This window comes from Chaetodon auriga, chromosome 12 (assembly GCF_051107435.1).
Source record: "Chaetodon auriga isolate fChaAug3 chromosome 12, fChaAug3.hap1, whole genome shotgun sequence".
NCBI lineage: Eukaryota > Metazoa > Chordata > Actinopteri > Chaetodontiformes > Chaetodontidae > Chaetodon > Chaetodon auriga.
Window position 1 is genome coordinate 4,774,728 of NC_135085.1, and position 23,301 is coordinate 4,798,028.

General features: G+C 41.9%; 1 protein-coding gene across 7 annotated transcripts in view; it reads right to left on the reverse strand.

Moving 5' to 3' along the window:
* Positions 1-23,301, reverse strand: part of LOC143329053 (uncharacterized) — a 98,278-nt gene that overhangs the window by 34,924 nt on the left and 40,053 nt on the right. For all 7 annotated transcript variants that reach the window (XM_076744712.1, XM_076744710.1, XM_076744707.1 and 4 more), the window contains 2 exons: positions 22,967-23,206; positions 15,701-17,083 (listed from right to left, as the gene is read on the reverse strand). In XM_076744712.1, coding sequence (XP_076600827.1) covers positions 15,701-17,083; positions 22,967-23,206 — 1,623 coding nt within the window. The remainder of the gene's footprint in view (positions 1-15,700; positions 17,084-22,966; positions 23,207-23,301) is intronic.

Below are 23,301 nucleotides of genomic sequence, written 5' to 3' on the forward strand. Positions count from 1 at the left end.
TTTAAATATGGAGCGAATATATGAAACAGAGAAAAACTGCAAAGAACATTGGGCACAAGTTGAAGCTTACAAGCAGGAAAAAAAAATTTCCATCGCAGTCATTTTGACAGGAAATACACAGGTGTAGCTAATAGCATTAATTGTGGCTGCCAGTAGTGTGTGCAAGTTTGGGTGTTGGCTCACAGGCATGGCTCTTGGGACATTTAAATGGAAGTGGGCCACTGGTGTGAAAAAGGCCTGCTGCTGTTTTTACTTCATTGAAGAACAGCTGTAAAACTCAGGTTTTGAAGTCTATGTCACTGTTACCAGACACATAAAAACATGAAAAAATCCATGATGCTAACTACATACTCAACTGGAAAATGCCAATCCACAGGTCAACTATCGATGAATGTGACCTTATCTCAACTAAAAACTCCTCTTCAGGATCCCACGAAGCAAATAAAAAAACTCCTTTTGAGACTTAATATAACAGCTGGCTGACGCATCTTGCGTTTGATAGACAAGCTCAGTGATTCTCAGAGAACTGGAGCTGCTGTCGGCTCCAGGGAATGACCAGCCTGAGAGCCGAGCAGTTTGATGGTGGGTCTATGGAGCAGACAGGATGGAGTTGGAGAATAATCCTATTTTGTAGAATGGGTAAACTATGAATTAGCAAACAAGCTAATTGATGATCACTCTCGGGACAGACTGGACCTCTTCCACTGGTGAGTAATGTTAGATGTGCGCATTTTCTGAATTCATTAATATTCTGTGGGCCTGATGGGAAGTTTTGGTGGGCAAGATGTAGCCCGCAGGCTGCCAGTTGTCTATCACTTTCCTATGATAATGATACCCCTATAACACACCATTAATTAAATTTAGATGGAATCCAAGGCCACCTCATTTAAAATATAGGCCACGACTACAGGAAGCTGTGGTGAGCTGAGGGTGACATAGATTGTTATCTCCTCCATCCTAAAAAGAACTGGAGCCTTTTCACTTCAGGAATGGTGCAATATCCCACTACACTCCGCTCAGGATTTGGACTACAGCTTTGCAAGGAGGATTAAAACTGTTCTGACGGCAAAGGGTCTCATCCTCCACACTGCATCTCTTTTCTCCACATTTTGCCTAGCACTGACTTCACGGACTAACTGAGAAATTGTGTGTAGGAGCTTACTATCAGTATTACATTACATCTAGCGATTATAGGCTTAATAAGCAATGCAAGGTGAAATTTACAACTATGTTCTTGGAATTTAACTGATGCTGTTTAACTGAAGCTGTGCAGCTCTCATATCATCAACTCATTATGCTATGCAGAAAGCATTAATTGACTTCAAGGAGTGCAACCATCTGGAATTCAGTATTCTCTCTTGACAGAATCTCTGCTGGAACTGATAATTCTTCTGGTTACTTGAAGCATTGAGCAACTTTTCCCAAAGACCAAGGTCATGCTGAAAAGGGGATATAACTCTCACAATATGCAGTACACAAATCCCAGAACGAGGGCAGATGTTGAGGACTACCTTACCTCAGTTACTCTACCTGTGTTAAGATTGAAGGGGGTTAACAAAACAATATTCCAGAATTTGAGAGGTGGGTAAATGGTGCTTATGTGTGTTATGCCTTTGAGCTGCATTTCTTGGGATCTTTGTGCCTTAACAATGTTAAAAGTGATGACACAAAAAACAGAAAGTGTTCAGTGCTTTCACAAGACAAGGGGAGACAGAACAGAGGTAGAAAGCACAGGCAGCTAGTACATGTGCAGTCAGTGGTAAATATCTCCAGATATTTGATCTGTCAGTGAGCCAGCTTAGGGTCCTGACCCTGCTTCTGAAACAGCATTTTAAACAAATGCCCAAAGAGTTTTTCACTGCACATGACAGCTGACTGTCTCCCAACAACCCCACTTCACCCCGAACACACCAGAGGCCTGTGCCAAAATTACAAGAGCAGCTTGTCAAGCATGACTGAAAATGAATGAGTATTATTACATAATCCTCCATAAACAATTTGTCTACTGTAACCACAGAGGGAGAGGGAGAAAGAGAGAGGAAGAGGAAGACATTAGAGCCTTGTTCAGTTTCAATGGACTTGGAAAGGGTAGGTGTTATGCAAGAAATCCAGCTGATGCTTCTGTTAAATGTTGGGACCTCACCACATGGATGAACAAAAACAGGCCTGCATTTAAATCCAAAAGCCTGATAAGGAACTCATTGCAAGGAACAAAGAAACAGAGCCAAAATCCTGGGAAATCACACCTGAGTATAAGATTTTGTTTGACTCAAAATCCTGGTTTCCCATTGGATGAGACCCATGAAGGAATCCTGACGACAAAGCCATGAAATCATCAAGGACATAAGAATCGATGGCCTCTGCTACATGTCATATTTCCACTGCGATGTCAAGTTGCTGCAGGAGGTGTATTGTCCCCAATCAAATGTTTGTACTTTTACTTAGCAACAGTCTCGCTGGTCAAGTAACCTCCTTTTTGTGTTCACCAAACACGTTTGGATTGTCAAAATGATCAGCTGTTTGTGTAGCCAGTGATTTCACATTGCCTGCTGAGGGAAGTTTTGGATTTACCATTAGTTTAATTCAAGTCAACTCCTCCTCCACTGCCTACAAGAACCCGCTGTCATCGTCTGAGCTCAAAGAAGCACCATCGAACGCAATGGATGCCCGTTAAAGCTGCAGCAGGTAACTTGTATAAAAGTAATTTTCTGTCATATTTGCTAAAACTGTCCCTACGCCCAGACAGCAGTACATGAAACATGCCATCTGTGAAAAAAAAACGGCTCCATTGGTCCCACTTACTGCTCCTACGTCGATTTGCAAGAATCCACCGCACCCGACACGAAACAACCAATCAGAGACAGATGAGCGTCTGATGGAGTGTCTGACATCTGCCAATCACTACTGACACACGCTGCGAACCGCCCCCTCCCTCCGCTCATGCTGCCAGCTGCCGCTTAGTCAAACAGCTCTGTGAGCGGCGTCAGGAGGCCAGTGAAAGCTATGGCGGAGCAACAGCCACCCACAAAGGAGAAACTGTCCATACCGCCGCTGACAACAACAGCATATATGGCTAAGACAACAAATCACCATAAAGCTAAGATGGTGATTGTTACAGTAACACTCCGCAGCACGTACCATATGTTAGCGACTGCAGAGTTAGCTTGTTTCCAATGCTAAGCATAATGTTACTGGTGGTTTTGGTTCAAATTTTCAGGCTAAGTCTGCTCTCTTCTCAATCTTACATACTGCAGCTTTAATTGCCCTGAAAACAATCTCAAGTTTTTGTCTGGGCAGAGAAAGGTTAATGAGAATGTGTCACTGTGAGCTTCATTGTATAAGCTTTACTGTATTGTTGTGAATTGAACAGACCACCGATTTCTGTTGTTGCTGTTTGAGATAATAATAATAATAATAATTTATTTATATAGCACAATTCACACATAAAGTCAGTAAGCTGCATTTTACCAGTTAAATAACCAGTTCCACAGGTTGAGTGTGCATGCCGGGTTCCTAAGTGATAAAGAGACAGTTATTGTGTGTTGGCAATGGAGACTCTTTTTGCTTTGCTTTGAATGCCTTTCTCTCTCTCTTTCACTAACCCACACATGCGCACATCCACGCACCTTTACAGACAATCTCACACAGACAACTTGAAGGTGCAGATAGAGGTAGTATAACTCAGCTCTGCTTGCCACCGTCTTGTTTTGAGAGATGTGTAAATATGTTCATGCAACACACTTGCTTACTGCCCTTATGCTTGTTTGTGTAGTTGGACAACAGATATTTATTTGATTGAAGGATTACTGATTGTTGTCCAGGGTTGGTTACTGGTCCCTGATCTCAGGGTGGTGCCCCATTATTATCCTTAATTCATATGAATACTTAATTGATATTAATGCAGTTATTTGTATCAATAAGTGTCCTTATCTATCTACTATTAACCAAACCCGCTCCTATCAGATCCCAGCATAAACTTTGGGACAGGCTCAGAGGTGGCATATGTTAACATTCAAGTGGGTTCTCTGGTTAAAGTAGAGAAAGTTGTTGCTTCGACAGCTGAGGTTGTGACATTTCAGAGACAAGACAAGAGCAGGGCTGAAACTTGGAAGACACAAAGGACTAACCCCTCTGCGTTCAATTCTTTTCACCAACTGTTATCACCTTTATGTGAGAATGGATCAAATCAGATGTATGTATGTTCATTAGGTCTTTGTTGAACTGTCATGTCTGAAAGCCTGTGGAAGTGACCTTTAGCTAATTTAGTTGTCATTTCTCTGTCCAGTTCACACTGCTGTGGAAATGTTCCCCTTCTTCCTCATGATGTCCCAGAAAATCCCAACCATAGATTTCTTTGATTTAGGTTTGGCATTTTGCTTGTTGAATAACAGCTTAATCTTCTTGAGGCTATACACTGAAATCACTGTAGTGGTCATCAAAGTCATTGCCATTTTGTCTCATTTCATAATGTAGCCTCACAGTGTGGTCATGTTGGCAGTTTCTGTTTGGCAGAGGGAGGGTTATTCTACCCTCACCAATTAGCAACGACTAATGTATTGTATCTGGCATTTTCTGTCAACATCGATGTGCTATCACTAAAATGTGAGACCACTAACAGTAACTCTTATGTTTTTCATTCTGGTCTAAGATATATGCTGATCTAAGAGTTCCTCTTTCTGCAAGTCAAAGTGCAACATGGGTTTTCAACATCTGTACTATGGGCCCCCGAGACTCCTCTAAGTTGATGACAGCATTAACAGCATTTTTATTTGTTGGGTAATGATGATAAACAGACAACTACCACTGGATTACTTTGATGCTGAAGAAGACTAAAAAACCTGATGATTGTCAGGCAAATTCTGGTTTTGCAAGGAATGCCTTTTTCCTCTGGTTTTGAAGTGGATTTATGCACAATTATTAATGATGGACATTGGAGATCCTCGTATCCTCAGGATGTGTCACACTGAAACTAAAAATATATGTATCATCTTTGACTGAGCTTTGAAAAGGAATACAATTTGTGATGCAAATTGGGGAAATTGGGTGCTAAGGAATACAATAATAATAATAATAATAATAATAATAATAATAATAATAATAATAATAATAATAATAACTTACAAAAAATTAAGGCACCTTAATTTAAGGTACCATGAGCTGTGTTACACTGCCACCATTGCAGCTGATGACTGAGTTGATGAGCAGCCAAATTGACTACCTTATCCTTCCCACTGGCATGCACCTGTCTCTTCCTCATGCAGTCTCTCCCTCTGGCACCCCACAACTCTCCCGTGGCACCCTTGAGAGGCACGCCTCACAGTTTGAAACTCCCCGACATACAATAACCTTCACAGCTGTGTCAATCTTACTCATGCTTGCAGTCATATCTCTGTCCCTGTTTTTCTGTCTCTAGCACATGTAAATGATGTCACCATTTTTAGCCCCACCTACGTAGCTCTGATAGAAGCTGATTAGTAATTCAAAGGTCTGGAGGCAGGCTACCATAGTCCAAAATCATCATGGATACCACTTAGTATCCATGTTGTGCAGAATGGATTCTAATCGTGATCAGATGCTATGGCAGAACAAACTAACATTCATCATACAATTACTGAATGGCTAAAAATAGTGTGCAAACTGACCTCGTCTTTGTGAAAGTGCCTTTATTTCTTCTTCTCCCTTCTCTTGGTCTGTTGTCCATATTCTCTTTTCTACTGTCAATAACTTTGATGAAAAGACTCAAATCAACAATGAACGTATTCAACTAACAAGTATTCAAAGCCAGATATATCTTCTTCCTCTGTGCCATTGAGCTCTATCATTGTGTAAAAACTACGAAAAACACATCAGTAAACCACGTTGTTGGACTGGGTGACATGTTCCTTCATTACCATGAACACACACACACTGTGGTTTATCTTAACTCAGTCCCACAGCGAGGATTCAGGAGCTTCAGGGGGAACCAACATTGGGATTTGCTGACAATGAGAAAAATAAAGTTTCTCCAACAAAATCATTGCTATACAAAGGACCAAGTGCACAAATTGCAGTGAAACAGATCATTTTGTAAAATCTATTCCTCTATTTTGGCTTTGCACCAAGGGTTGGGACAAATGTATTGGCTATTGGTGATTAGCAGAGTAACACAAAGAGGCCAGCAACAGCCAAGAGAGGCAGTGGGGAACACAGCTTGTAGAGCAGGAATATTTTCACATCTAACTTGATGAAGTATTTTGACCAAACCAGAGCTGGTGATTGTTGGAACACTGGAGAGAAACTTCAGAAGGTTTGTTTGTCTGTTTATATTAAAGATATTTTGTTGTAGTATGCACAATAGTTGCAAAACTGACCTTAGACAAGAAAATGCTTCCAAAATTGGAATTATACACATCATATATTTGATTCCATTGGTCCAGCTTTCATTAGTTCCTTTCATTAGTATGCAAATGGAATGTCGCTGTATTTAGCCTATGATAGAACTGCTGTAAGTTTAATAAGTCTACAGCAAATCATGTCAGAAAAGTTTAATGAATATAAATTTGAGGTTGTTAAATGTGACTCCCCAAGTGAAACAGTAAAAATCTCTGCAACTTTTGCTGAACTAACACTAACAAGCTAGACCACAGAGATACTCTGTGGGAGACAAGGACGACAAAATAAGTTCAAAAACTGCAGAACTAAATAACAAGTCGTATATTTAGGAGAAGCAGCTGAGGGCTTAAATTAAATCTGTGGCTTTCTGTGCAGGTAAAAATCACAGAGGTCACTGTAAGTCCTCCTTTTGAAGGTCACACACTGTTGAACATCAGCTGGAGATGGAGGAAACAGAGAGGGAGGACGCTACAGCTGGTTGCCCATGACGCTGGGCAGAGACAGAGAGAAGGGTGGGGGATGGGGGGGAGGGGAGGAGAAGGAGGGAGGAGGCTCTTGTCAGAGCGTTTCTATTTTTACTCTTCGACCTCACTGACTGTCACACCCAGTCCACCCCTTCTCTATCCCTCCATCCCTCACTCCTCACTCGCAGAGTCTCTTTGTTTCCACAGCAACCGCCTCCCATGTCTCCCTGACAACGCCCCCCCCCCCCAACACCACCACCACCACCACCAACACCCCACAGCCCCCTTGCTCCCCCCGTCAATCGCCAATGCAGTGATTATTACGGTACTGCAGCAACACAGGGAGTCTGGGCAGGAGAGGGGAAGACGTGACGTGGATAGAGGAGACAGAAAGGGCAGAGAGATGGAGGGAGAGGGAAACTGGAGGGATGGAGGGGGAAAAGAAAGGGCAAAAGCAGAGAGAGAGAGAAGGAGGGAGATGGAGGGGGGAAGACAGAGGGACAGAGGAAGACAGAGGCAGGGAGGAATCCAGGAATAGATAAAGATGAGAGATGATGAAGGACAACAGATGAAGGTAACATTTATGGAGGAAGGGAGGAGAGGGCAAAACAGAGTAGAAGTACAGAAGTGGGGGCAAAGGGATGTTAAATGAAGTAATGATGGAGATTGAGGTTAAAGGAGCAAGCAAAGGAGGACAAGAAGAAGTGGACATTTCCAAAAACTCTCCACTAGCCCAATTCTTACTTTAGTCACTTTAATCTGGTCTGGCTGTCTGTCTCTCTGTGGTCTGAAATAGGGTTAAAGGCCCAAAACCTGTTTTAATTAGATAAATTGGAGTTGAAAAAGGATCAGAGAAAGAGTGTTGACCTCATGTTGGTAAAATCAAGAAAACATCAATTAGAAGACCTACATAATGACTTCAAACAAAAAGAGAAGACTGGCAGCTTCTCTGACAGCAATTTATGTTAGATGTCAATGAGTCAGATTTGGCAGGAAAGCAGGAAGGAGAAATTTCAGGCATTCTGGCAACAGCAGATGGGAAGGAGCGAAAGACCAAAAATCACTACACAAATATGCAGCAGAGAGGACAGACAGACCTGAAGGGAATAGTGCAAATATGGGCTAAACAAAGTAGAAGATAACAAAGAGGACTGATACAGATGTCCGTCTTTAACCAGGTCATTAAGGTGTCCTAAATGAGACGAGTGCTGGGCTCACTCATGAGGAAAATTCTGCCTTAAAAGAAAATATGTTTTCATAAATCCACCCTGGCTTGACACTGATGGATAATCCTACAGACGTATTAATCAGGCTTGTCAGAAATCTGCCATGTCCCAGATGTCATAATGGCACCTTGAAGGAACAAATCACCCAAAACAAAAAGAATTTATTCAACCTGTAGCAGTTAAAACTCAGTTCAAGATGACATCAACAAAAAAATGTTCATGGTTCCACCTCAAAAGCGTTGTTTTGAGTGCAAAGAGCACTACAGATCATTTCTTGTGATCTTTTTCATGACATCGCTGTTTGCTGATTGTGTCCTCTGGGTTTGATTTTCAGACATTATAGCTCCAGAATCCAATGCTGCTCAGCAGTTGTCACTCATATCTCACATTCCCAGACCTCTCACGACACACCACGAAGACAAAACTGGATGTATTCACTGTGATGGATTACCTAATGAAATAAATGGAAACCAGTGTCTGCTACACAATCACAACCTTGACAAAGCCCAACAGATACTGCATTTTTGAGGCTGACATTGATATTAACCAACCAACAAATGATGTAAACCCTACTAAAAAAAACTGGAATGTCATTTTACTTATCTCAATTTCCCAGAGCCCAAACTGACATCTTAATGTTGTTTGTTTTGTCTGATAACCAGTCCAAAACCCAAAGATATTCAATTTACAGTAATGTAAAACAGAAACAAAGCAGCAAATGCTAACATTTAAGCAGCTTGAAGTAGAAAATGGCGGCCATTTTTGTTTGGTTAAACCATCAATTTATCAGTTCTTTTCATTTAGGTTTGTCTTGATCAACTAATCAGAGACAAACTGAAAATGAAATACACATATGTCTATGTTATATCACAATATACATTATATTATATGCATATTTGTACCTTGGCAAATACTGGATTCAGATTTGGGGATATTCCTAATCCATGGCCTGCCTGAGTAATGCTGCTGTGCCACGTCTTTGCCACCAGGAGCTATTTACCGCTGATGAGCTCCTGCTGTTTGTGGACAGAGCTGCAGTCCTCCCAGCAGACACCTGATGGAGCCAAAGAGCAGACCTGAGGCTCAACAACCCCGCCTCACAACACACTGCAATATGATTATCTATCTGCAACGTTACACTGCCAACCACAACACACGTGGGTCTCCAGAGATTATCTCAATGTATAGTATTCACTTGGATTTACTCTCACTGGCTTGCTCTCAAGGACAAAACCAGGTCAGTGCATCTTGTGTGTGTGTGTGTGCATGTGTGTGTGTGTGTGTGTGTGTGTTTATATTGCAAACTCACTAACTGACTGGCAAAAGGTGGTTACTGCTCTGCTTTGCTCACAAGAATGGTTTCTGTCTGTGACACACATGAACCCATGTGGCTGAAAAATGCTGAATAATGACAGAGCCAGCATACACACCAACACACACACACACACACACACACACACACACACACACACACACACACACACACACACACAAGCTTCTGCATAAACACAGACTGAAAGATGACAGCCCATCTTGCCCATCTTACAGGACACACACACACACACACACACACACACACACACACACACACACACACACACACACACACACACACACCTCTACATGGTAAAGGGTCAGGGTGTCCTTGCCTTATGTAAGGGTGAAATAGTCCCAGGCATTAATATTGTATTTGAGAGAAGATAGCGAGATGTGAAGGCTGAACACAGGTTTATAAATAGAGACAGAGCAGATAAAGACAGAAGAAAGAACTGACGCAGATAGAATAATAGACTGGCAGAGCAGATGTGTACCAAACCTTAAAGGTATAATAAGCAACATTTCAGCATTCAAATGTCTCAAAACAGCTAGACCTGTGCTATGTGTTTTGCTGAGATGTGTACAAATGTTTCCAACAGTGTTCAAAGAAAGAGAAATCCTTAACTTCATTCATGTAACGGTGTGTTTCATTTGATCACCTGTCAGTGGTGTCATATGTCCTCTACCACCTCTAGCTGCTATAACTTCCAGGGAAACACAGGAAACATCAGTTATAAGTAACAGAATGAGGAAAGTGACTAAACGTTTAATATATTACCTCGTTTAGTGAACAATTCAGCCTGAGTGACATCAGAGAATCCCACGATGTCATCAAACTATGTTTTTTTGTTTTCATTGTTTTGATTGAGCGACCCATTGTGTGTGTCTGTATGGGTATACTTTGCATAGAAGACTAAGGAATTACAGTTTATGAACATCAAATACTACAGCAGAACCTCCAGTCGTGACAGATTCTAATAATTCCACCATTTCTTGCTGGATATCTTTATAAGACTGTACTGCACAGAGGACATAACTACTTGCTGTCTCATTTACTGCCTGTTTATATCACACTAAGGTTGACAGCATCAGCAGCTTCAAATTGCTTGGTGTGCACATCACTGAGGACCTCTCCTCTTTCTTGACACTCTGGTCCAGAAAGCTCACCAGTGGCTCTATTTCCTGAGGAGACTGAGGAAGTTTGGCATTAACACCAGCATCCTCACAACTTCCACCAATGCACCATCCAGAGCTTGCCGACAGGCTGCATCACAGTCTGGTACAACAGCTGCATATCACTGCAGAGAGTGGTGAAAACAGCACAGTGCATCAGACATTTTCCACCAGCAGTGCCTGCCGACAGCACACAGCATCATCCAAGGACCACAGCCTCCCAGCACGCAGACTGTCCTCCTTGTTACCGTCTGGTAGACGATACAGGAGCACGACTGCACGTACCACCAGGCTCAAGGACAGTTCCTACCACCAGGCCACCAGGCTCAACTCATAATCCAATCACTTCTTATACTACCTATTACTCATTTCCAAGTCAGACAGGTCAAACATTTTAGTATGAATAACCATCATCAGTGTGCAGGAATCTGCTATTAAACCAAAAGATCAGACACTACTGTAGATGTAGATTTATGGCTGCAATGCTTGGACATAGATTTTCCAAGGTGAAGAAAACAGTGTTTTTGAAGGTGGCAGTGATGTACTGGCCATCTGGCACACCAGAACGACTTATATATAAAAATAATTGCTCTGTATTTGGTCAGGAAGTCACACTGAGATCAAGATCTCATTTGCAAGTGAGACCTGAGTACAAACAAACAAACAAACAAACAAAAAACAAATACAAGTAAGCACCCCCCACTCCTCCATGTCCAGACACACTACAGCAATGACCTGAAAATTGAAAAGGTTCTTAGTATTGGGAAGGACCACAAACTTAGTTATTACCACTTTACAGGCTATGAAATATTAAAAGCTCAATTTGTAGTGGACCAGTTCCCGTGTTTGACAAATAACACACTGTACTGTTTGCACTCTCGCCTTAATAACCTCCATTTTTCAAATCCCATGAAGTTTGTGTGATTGTGCTTTACCAGCACCAGATGTCAGTCAAGTCCAGCACTGAGGGAGGACCAGCCACAGAGCAACACATTCACCCTGGAACAACTTAGTGCTGACTGAATAAGCTAAGTAGACAGGCTGGATGGTCCTACCCTCTGCAGCAGAGGCGGCATTTAAAGAAACACAAAGGCACAGACTCAAAGCTAAGAGATGAAGGAAGAGCCGCAGCTTTTCTTCAGATTCACTGTGATTTCTACAGATGAGGACAGATGAGATAGAATCCTCTTTGTGGCAGTTAAAGGTGCATTTGCTCTTGGAACATCATCATCATTTGTTGAGTATACAAAGACTCACATTTCTCTAAAGTGAGAGCCTAACATCAGCTCATGTGGTGTGAAATGTGACATAATTATCTTGCACGTAAAACCATCTGATGGACACTGGAGGACATGCCACGGTAAAACCAGCTCAGTGGAATAATGGCAATAGCTCAGTTCATTCGTAATTGCATTCCTTTGCAGCTTTCACTCGGTGGAAAGTGACGGTGATAAATGGAGATACCTTCACTGTCACTTGGGAACGTTGACCCATAGCAACCACTGTGATAAAATCACATGTGATTTTGTATATACATTGCACATTCAAAAATGTGTTTCATGTATGGTCATAGCGAGCTTGACCTTTGACCACCAAATTCTGATTTGTTCAAATCTGCATCCAGGAGGATGTTTGTGCCAAATCTGAAGAAATTCCTTCAAGGCGTTCCTGAAATATCACGTTCAACAGACTGGGACAGACAGATGGACGGACAACCTGAAAGTATATCGACTCCAGCTACAGCTAACATGAAACCCTTACCCTCACCAACAGACTCTGAGAGACAAGTGAAGTCACACCAAATGGACCCTTTGGCAGCAGACATTTTGACTCATCAAAGCCAGCACAGCACAGGTGTAACTAATAACATTAACGATTGGCTCCATTCCATCAAGCGTCCCAAGTAAGGTCTGTAAGTGATGTCAGTGAGTTAGCATGCACAGTATTAGGACCCTTGAGGTGGCTCACCTAAACTGAATGGAGCCATCATTAATGTTATTTATTCCATGTGTGCTTTTCCTGCTTTGACAAATGGAAAACGTCCCACCAGCCCTGGACGCGCTCCACATCTACTGTGCCAAATCTGGTCCAACACTAGATATCACTGTAACACAGTTCTCCAATTATCTTTAGACAATACATGTGGATTTTTTCAAATGTCATCAAATTTGAGGTGCACAACCCGCCCGAATGTTCAGCGATATCGTCATACCAAATCTGAAGAAAATCTGGTGAGGTTTCTCTCTCTTTTTTTTTTCTATTTAATGGACAACAGCACTCAACTTTCCATAGCTATGCTATGCTCCTGGCCTCCCAAACACCCCATGTTTGTATACCATCAGTTCCACAATATATTTCTAATGCAAACACATTTTCCTTACTGAGGCAGGTTACAGATAAGCATTACAGTCAGGATGCAGTTTGTACCAATCTTTCTTCATTTGCACTCTTAAAGCAAAAGCTTTCATGCCTGATTTTAATCAGTTTTACTTATTGTTTATATGCAAATCCTTCACTTCCATATCTGTTAAAACTACCCAGGAATGTGTAAGTAAATGAATAACTATTCATCGCACAATCACAAAAAATACCACTGTGGGGTCACAAGATGCAAACTGAAAAAAATAAACTTGTCTTACCTGTTGTTCCAGATCACATGGTATCACGTGGCATTATGAAACAGAAAACAAGGGAAGGGGAGAGAAATAAAAAAAAGATATTCAGTCGGTTCAGAATCATTAGTCTAGCATCAAGCCTAACAGTGTCTCAGTGTTAATACTTCTTTTACAAAATGTAAATCATGAATGTGCTTCAAAACTCCAGTCAGAATTTCTGGAAGTTATAGGATAATTTATAGACGTGTCACTATAACAGCTAGTAGGCCAGCATGAACAAAACACCATGTTAATAAATGCTACTATGTCAAAAGAAAGGCCTACAGTATCGAGTCTGGAAGCTAAAGCTACAGATTCAATTAATTGATCAAGAGCAGTTAACACACATTTCACAAACAGTGTCAAGTACTGGGTCAGATATTAGTAGTGAGAAAGGGCTGAGAAGAAGCATAGAGAGAATCACACTGAAAAATAAAGCTTCATTCTGCAGACTGTGGGATGTAGCCAGAGACAAAGTACTTAAGACTGAAACCCAGCACTATCAGGAGGACGAAGCATTAGACGGAGGTCATCTCAGGGTTTTCCCCAGTGTACAAGAGGTCAGGCAGGCCAAGAGGGCAGCTGGCTGTCACACTCGTGGGGGCGGTCGGTTATATTTGTCAAAGTTATGTCGTACAGACACCTTTTTTTAGATACTGTCAACAGTCTGTCATTCTGTTGTAATAACTGGGGGAGACCCTGATATTTGAAGGTGATTGTATTTGTCATTTAGGATAACATACCAGACAAGCAGATTCTAACCTGGACTGGATTCAAAATGGGAACAAACACTGATTTTATAAACCCATAAACTGCACTGGATCTTTGCATTGCACAAGGTCACAAGATGTCTCCAATCAATTCATCTCAATTTAGATACTGTAACTTTCTGAGGTTGAAGGTTTATTCTTGACCTTGACAACACACTTGGTGGCCACATTATTAGGTACACCAGCACAATCTAGTGCAGTCCAATGCAGCTGTTCTGCAGATTTGCCAGGTCATAGTTAGTGATGATATTGCACTTGGCAACATTACTATGGCAGAGCTATTGTATTGCAAAAGACTGTACAAGTTTACCTAATAAGAACGCCACTGAGTGCAGTAGTTTGACAAAAAACATCTTAACTCAAAGTCCTTTACCAGAGCTTTTAGCCATATCTTGTGGACTATATCACTGCATGTAGTTTTCTCATAGATGGTTCAGTTGTCGTCATATGACTTGTTTGGTCACTGACAGGTGGTCATATATTGGCAGAGGAAGATATTTGTTCAGGCGACTTTGAGTTAAGAGAATTTTTGTCAAACTGTAACTCTTGTCTAATGGGTTCAAACACCATATTCTTAAGAAATCTCATGACACTTGAAGTGTTTTGCACACTTAAAAGATATTAGTTTACTACAGTCTGGTCTTCAGTGGATATGTCAGATATGTCATGTCAGTGCATGTGTCAGATTTGCTGCCTAAATCTGAATGTTTTACAAGCTCTTTCAATTAGCATTTCTGCATCTTCAGATCTAAATCTTTGATGACCCTAAATGTGGCCAAATACATTATAAACAGTTGCAATAGACACAAAATAAAAGCAAAATAAACCCAAGAGGCATCAAGAAAATTGAAGAATTGACAGATTGTGCCTTACAAACCTAAACCATGTTTTACATTATTGGTCAACTAATTGTCAACATCTTATCACACAGCCATGTACCTAATGTTAACTGTCTACTGTTAACGTCTCCACTATTACACTAATTTGGCTCTACGCAGTTGGGAAACTGCAACAACTATAATATTATTTATTTTATGAAGCTAAAATGCATTAGCAAACTAGCTTTGCAATGCAAGGACCCAGGTAATGTTTGTGTTCATTAGACAGAGAGGAGATAGTGGGAGGTTACACAAGCAGCTGACAATCAGATGAAACAGTAGACAGTGGAGCAAGCATAGATAGTGGAGCTATCAACAGCAGGTCAAGTAATAAAATTGTTATGATCATGGTTACAGATAAACAGAGGCAGGCAGAGGGAAATCAAATCAGACAACATATCACTTTACCCTTGCAGTTTTGTTAAAATAGGGCCCGACCATCACAGTACATTTGTCTCCCATGCTCACGCCAGCAGCTGGGAAGAGTGATATATCTGGACACCAATGTTTCTCTGGTAAATTTCTGTGATAAAATCATATTTCTCATTGATTTTTAATGGTAATAAGGACCAGATTTGTGTGTATGTCTGTTATAGATATAAATAGCTTAAAAGGTGATTCAAACATAAGCTGTTCTACATTTATCTGTCGGGCCCTGGTTATTACAAATACATAAAGGAAAGGATCAAGCACCAAGCAGGCCTGGTGTTCAATGGACAGACAAAGAGCCATGCATTCAGGAGGACAAACAGTAGCTACCTCCTGCTATCTTAACCTACAATTATTTTATTCAAATTAGCCCCATGTTATTCATACTCATATTCATCTTCCCTGTAGTTCACCAACCTTCCAGTGGGGGGAGCGGTGACGACGAGGACTCCTGGTGCTCTGAGTGTGCAGGGAGAGAGGGAGGGGCTGCGGGGGTGACGGAGGAAGGGGGGTTGGCTGTTGCTTGGCTAATGGGAATGGCTACATTTTGTGGGGGAGTGTCTGGTGGTGATGTGGGTGTGGCTTCATTTTTAAGGGCAGAAACAGAGGAACTAAGGGGCGTGGCTAAGGTGGTAGCGGATGTGGCAGCAGTGGTTCCTGTGGAGGCTTCTGCTGTTGTACTAAAAATGGGAGTGGATGCAGTCATACTGGGCGTAGTTGTGGAGGATATGAGTTTAGCTGAGGGGACAAAAGGCTTGGCATCGACGTTGAGGACTGATCCCCCTGCCAGTGTTGGAGGGTGAGTGATTGTGGCAGCTAAGGGTGATTGGTTGGTGGACAAAGCAGAGGTAGGAAGAAGGTCTGGAGTGCTCTTGCAGGGGCTGAAAACAGAATTGGCTTGTGAAGCAGGGATGACAGTTTCTGTCGGGATTGACTTTGTCAGGGCAGCAGTAGCAAGTGAGGGGGTGTTTGTGACAGGGGTGGTGGTCTGTGAGTCAGGAGTGGAACCTGGAGGGGTCTGTAGGACTGAATCCAGGAAAGAGAAGGTCTGAGAGACTGGGCTCAGATTGTCCCCTGTCATCAATATTAGACTACCGCTGACATCCCCAGCTACACTACTCTTGTTGGCAGCACTGGCCGCAGAGCTACTGTTAGCTTCAGGTTGCCTGCTTGCAACTTTCTCTTCGTGTGCTTTCTTTAGACTATCTTTAGGAGATGCAGGGAAATCATCTACACACATGGGCTCATAGGAGCGTGGAGATGAATCTCTTACAAGGCTAGCATGGGAATGGTTGGTGAAACTTGTGGGTGTTTGTGCAGGGGCAGAGGGCAAAAGAGGGCTGGGGCTGGAGTTTGGAGCTTTGGAGTCAGAAGGACCAGAGTCAGCAGTTGTAGCCCCGGAAGGAGTGACTGTTGCCAGCTTAGGAGAGATGGGCTGTTGGGGCGCTCCCCACTCCTCTGGAAGCCTTGCCCGACTCTTAGTCTTCTTGCCTTTGACTCTACCCCCTCCTCCACTCTCTCTGATCTCCCACTCCCAGTTCTCCTCCTCATCCTCGTCCTCCTCCACCACCTGCCTGCCCTTATCCAGCATCCCATGCTTGTCTGACTGGCAGATGTTATTCTCCTGGCTATCCAAGAAGTCGTAGACCTCATCGTGGCCCTTCCTCTTCTTCTTCTTCCGTCTCTGCTGCTGCTTGCCAGCCTCACCCCCCAGCCCCACTCTCTCAGGGCTGAGGGGTTCAGAGTTGGAGGAAGTGGGACTGCTGTCGTCCACTGAGCCGCTGGGAGAGAGGATGGGAGCTGCCGAGGGGGGGAGGGTTTTATAAGAGGAGGAACCAATCACATACTGTGTCAGAGAATCACCTGCCAAAAAGCCATCAGATTGTGGTTACCATAAGTGGTTTTCACTACTTCATGTCTAAAGTTTTTAGTGTTTCATGGGAGTAAATGTATGGTCCACACCAGCTGAAGTCATATTTTGAAGGGGGAGCTTGTGAAATTACTCATAACTGTAGGTGAAATATTGGCTTGTGATACAGTGTTTGCAAATAAGTAGTTACTCCTTCTTAGACAGAGTCAGACAAACCCACGGATACCATTTTTTTATGCTTTTGCATGTAGCTTGACGGTATGTTGAAAAGGTAAGGGTTAGGGCAACCGTTGGGATTAGGGCACTCTGGACTAAGTGAATCTTCATGAATGTGTTAGTATGTGCAAAGAGTCAAGGTGTGTTTACTGAGAGGCTTAAACTGGTTGGTTGGACTGCACATATAAATTTGAGGTAGTGTGGTGGTTGAGATTTCCTTGTTTTTAAAGGGGGAGCCTACAGATTTAACGAATCAGTGTCTGTTCACAGATATAGTACTACTGCATATTTGAAATTGCCAATTGGGGTTCAAGACTACAAGTATGAAAATAAAAAAAATCTGGGAGTATGGATTTCGAAAGAGTTTGCCTGCTTCTTATCCCTGCTTAAGGCTAGCAGCTAGAGGCTACATTACCAGATGTAGTCAGGCAATGTTTCAAGAGCGCAATGCTAAATTTGAGGTGTACTCTGTTCAGGGGAGTTACTTTGGTGTCATAGACAACCATCACCTGAGCAAAGGCTAAACTCCCACTAAAGGTACCTTTGTTTTGTTTGCAGATAAAAAGGCTTCTATGAGTTTGTCGGACCCTGGCCAACTTAATAAATGTTTTACTTGAATTGATGAATACAATAACACAAAGGCATGCTCTGTGCTTAATACTGTACATTGCCTGTCCATTACCTAGCCTACCTCGAGCCCTGGTAGTGTCCTCGGGAGGGGTATTTTAAAATCCTGCTAAATTCTTCTGGTATTGCCTCAAATACCATCAAAAGATGGTAATGGTGGTGTAAATGCATTGTTAAATAAGTTGCATGTAAAGATGGAGGAAGCCAGTCTGTGTGTGGAACTTGGAGGAGGAGCCGCATTTCCTTTCACTGTACTGGATCTACTGAGACCTGAGACTGGGTGGTGGCAGCAACGATAAGATGGTACTATGATAGTAGCTACTATGACAGAAGTACTGCATTTAGTAATATTTGTATTTGATGTATAATAACATGTGTTACCCCTGCACTTGGATGATACATGTAAATAAACAAATAAGCAATGACTCTTGCCTTGGCCTTTGCATTGTTGCATATGCTGCTTGTGCAGACAACATCAAGAAAGGCAGTTAAGTTAAAATTGCATCATAGGGTGTTTCTAGCCAAAGTAACCATAGTCTGACTGCTTTTAGGCTCCTGTGGCACAACCTTTTGAACTTTTCATAAAATACAATGTATGTGATGGTGCCTGCTTTTATAAATACATTCAACCTGTTCTTTACTTACCTCTTACAGACTTTCTACGGTTCTGCAAAGGATACACTGGATTCAATGTGCAAAATCAATTTATATTAAGACTCAGATTTACTGGTGCTGTTTAATAGCAACATAATGGCTCAGCACTGGGTATCAGGTGATAAGAATTTGCTCTGATTTATCTGCTTGGGTGTGTCACAGTTGGGACGTGGTTGTGTCTCATCTCTGCCAAGCTGAATTCAATTTACATGTCATATACAATGGTGTTTTTATCTGAATTTGCCAAATTATTATAGTAACTTTATGGGACTGAAGCTGCCTGTGACTGGAGGTCTGCATATCATCATTTTATATCTTTTGAAGTAGGCTAACACTTTCAAGAACCTCGCTTTTGATCATTGCAGGTTCATTTTGCATTAACACAGATGAATACAGTAAAATGGGAGGAAAAAAAAGGTGGAAACATCCATTTCCTGGTCATATCATATCAGGTAACTTTTAAATTGTGAAAATTCTGCATGGAATCTGGAATGGGCATATAGATATGATCAAATTAACATAATGTGTGATTCTCTCTTTCTGTTGAATGTCATCATCATCATAATCATCATCATCATCATCATCATCATCATCATCATTCATCATCATCATCATAATCCAGAGGGCAGAGCTGCACTTGTGTAGGGAGCAGGCACACATAACAGAGTGAAGCAAACACAAGCAGCAACAGAGCTCTGAAGCAACGTAACAAAGTAAATGAATCAAGCACATTTCAACAGGGTCTAACATGCATGATTCAAAACAAATGCATGCATGTCTGCAGAATCACAGTATTAAATGGATCATTTTCACACATGCAGAAACACTAAAATGATCCAAAATGACACATTGAATGATATGGATATGGAATGTATTGCAGAATCTCAAAACAATCCCAAACTGTTCACATGCAAGCTCTGACAGAGACATCCAGCTTGAAATGATCCCTTCATTTGTCTGTTCCCACTATCTTCTCTTGTTTGGGGTGAAGTCATCACAGTTGGGTATGGCTTTTTTCCCCTCTGTAGCCATGTTGTTCAATTATTTCTGATAAGCATTTCATCAACTCAGAGAGAATGAGAGGCAGAGAGATGAACAGACAGACAGAAACAGACAGAGGGATAGACCATAGACATAAAACTCTCTGACCTCTACACCCCTCTCAGTCTACTCAACATGTCATCTTCCTCTCTAAATTATTATTCCTCTATCTCAATTTTCATCCTCCCATCTCCTCTTTTCCTCTCAGTCTATCTTACATCACTGGATATTAATGTGAATCCAGAAAAAGGTGCACTCCACTCTAAATCTGGCACCTTTCCCTGTGTTTCTAAATTGATTGCAGTTGCTATTTTCTCCCTTCGGCCTCCGATGCTTCCCCAGCTATAAACAGCTTGAAGAAGAGATGAGGCCAGGGCATTATCATCTATATTTGATGTGATAAGGTATTTAATGGGAGTACATCTTAATCTGGACTCTGGCAAACTGCCAAGAGAAACATTAATGTTGGAGCGCTGGCTGCCTCAAACACACTGGCTATGCAAAAGTGCGCTGCGTGAGAGTTAATCTGAAATTCTGTGTAAGGGTTCATCTCACTGACGCCCATTGGCACTTACAGAAGAATGGGTATGTAAGGACTGTGTGAAGAGGCAACACAGACAGAGCTGAAGGCTGGTTGGTAAGTGTACTGTCAGTGTCCTGCAGAAGTTTTGGAGCTCCAGAAAATCCTTTTTTGAATTATGGGCTGACAATATGGGTTATTAATGATAGTCATTAAGATTTATAAAGCAGGTTACTAATGGTATTTACTGATGGGTTTTCATATTCCTGCTGTCACATGAAAACCCTTCAATTATTACTGCAGTACAACCTGTAACATATTGTAACTCATTTTAGACTCCCATCCAGCAGCAGAAATATTACGGGTCCTGTAAAAATCATTAGGCCAAACAAGGCATAGTCTGGTCCTTTTTTTATGAAAAGTTTTATGACTGATTGCCTTCATTAGATGCCCAGTGATGTGCGAAAGTGCAACACATAACTTGTTTCTTTCAGGCTGCCAACAGGGATGAACTACTCATACTCAACTTCCCTTACAAGAACAATTACGAGAAATTATACAGCTGTTAAAACAGCTACATTTTACTAAATAAATAAAAACATAGCCATCAATGGTGAAGATGTCAGAGGACTTAAATGAGACTCCACATATAATGAGCAAAAGCAACCAGGCCAACAACAAAGGATTTCAATATCTGTGACATTAATAGGCCTTTTTTCATGGGAGTCTGGTATTGTGCATGCTGTTGGGGCTTGCTGGGACTTTTGAATGGAACAAAGTCATTGTTAATGTTATTAGTAACACTTGTGCTTCCTCATTCTTGATGCTACATGAATAACTACATAAATCCTCAACAGTGGAAAACTATGTACCACCTTCCAGTACTTTGCACCATATAAAATCCAGGGCTCTGACTGATAGCTGGAGCTAATAGCTCTGCTAAGCTAACCAGAAGGTGCCTTTCTGGAAACAATTTTCCACACATTACTATGGTGAGTTGTGCAGTTTAAGGCACAAAAACAACTTTGCGCATTGATCTAGTCATAAGCTCACAGATGACGGCGCTCAGAAACCCATACAGCAACAGGCTACATTTTACACAACATTTAACAAAGAAGTACATTTGCAACAGCAGGATCAAAGATTGGGTTTACTTATCCAAAGCTTACATGTTATTCTTTATTGTTGTCATCTAACTTATGTAACAGGATTGGCACAGCTACAGAATGTCTGCAGGTATTTTGTGTGATGGAGCAGTTTGTTAAACAGGATTCTAAAATAGCAGCATGTGGTTACATCACTCATCTCTTCCTTGAAATTTTTATGGGTAGTAGGAAGTTATTTTTACACTCAAACAAATACAACTACACTTCTTATTCTAGAGACCAGGTGAAATGTGTGACAGCCATTAATGGACTTGTTGGGCAAGACTTTTCAGATAACAGACAATCTGTCCTCGACTCATCCCTGGTTTCTAGAAGCGGTCTGTTGAAACATCCTGTACTGTATTGTCATCTGTGTCACTGATGCAGCATATCTGCTTCAATGGTGACTGAACTAGAATAGTAACTGTTGCATAAGAAGCAGCCTGTACCGCTGGCTGGCTTTAAGCTATCTTTAGTCCACCAACAAAAAGAGAGGTAGAAGAGATAAAAAATAAAACCCTGAGTAAGAGCTGGTAAATGTTTAATAAGTCCTGCCCTGTTGAAACTCAGAAGCTGAGTCATTTTAAAAGTTCAGTTGAGGCCTTTGGGGCCCTGTCATTAAAATCTTGATTTGTTGTTGATTTCTAGCATGCAAAGCTTTTATGCTGGGAGGACTCACAGTCTGACTGAATGTAAAATCTGTTCACATGATGAAATAATTTTTGCAGAACTGCACGCATGTCTCTGTTACAGAAAATGAAATGTAGCTTTTGGACACAATTACAGAGGAAGACTGCAGAAGGCCTGACGTGCTGCTCTGCCTTCATGGTCAAATCCTCCTGTGGGTTTGTGTTTTTGTTGCTCTGCAACCACAAACTCAGCTCATGTTCAGCTGTTATTGACTGGGGCAGCTACTGATTATTAGAAACATTAACAATTCATAATGAACGGCAAATAGAAAATTCATGAGGAGCAGTAATTTGCCTTTAGGCCGCTTGCTTTTCAGCGAACTTCAGTAACTACAGAAGACATAAAGCTATCAGTTGTCCAGTGGTTATTATCTAAAAGGATTACTGGACAACTCCCATTTGTCAGTCGACGTAGAGAAAAGCAGAGAGCACACAGCTTAAAGCCATCAGGCAACCGGTGAGAAGGAGCTGTTAGAACGCCGTGAACACTAGGAAAGGCTGCCCTCTGCTGCTGAAAGCATGTCCTGTGGGATCACATTGTTCCACTTCCTCTGTCACCACCCGTCCCTGCTGCCCTGCTGCAGAAACCCAACCCAACTTACTAGTAAGCCAGTACGGTAGGCTAAGACAAGATTAGCATAACATTTTTGTGTTTTAGGGCCTTGGCTCTAGCTCCAACCGTTTTCATAACCGTGTAACAAATCCACCAACCCTCCCTAAAACATACATGAAAACACCTGCTCAGCACATCAAGGGACAGGTAAACTTCCTCAGCTGAGATTTTCTCTGGAAAAGGTTGTGAATGCCCAAACCAATCTGCATATACCACCACTTCCTCCTCTCTCCTCGTTCTCCTGACTCCACCTTCCCCTGCAGCCCCCAGCATACAGTAACACATGCAACAAAGCCTCTTTGTCATACCTGTGGAATGATCCATAGAGTGGATTCCCAGGCCACCGGAAGAAAACATATCATTGCCTTTAAATGGACTGCTTCCACTGGTGTTACTGGTGGTTTTGTTTTCCACACCAAACAAGCCTGAACTCTTCTGGGTGTCCACTGCTGACCCCATCCCTGTCTGGCCAAGAGTGGAGCTCATGCTGGTCTGGAACGGCGGCATGCTGGACCCCACGGTACCTCCCATCCCAGACTGAGAGAAGCCTGAATGAGACACAGAACATAGAAATATATATATTAAATATATTGCCTGATATATATATTAAGCATAGTACAACTTCAATTAATAATTACTGATA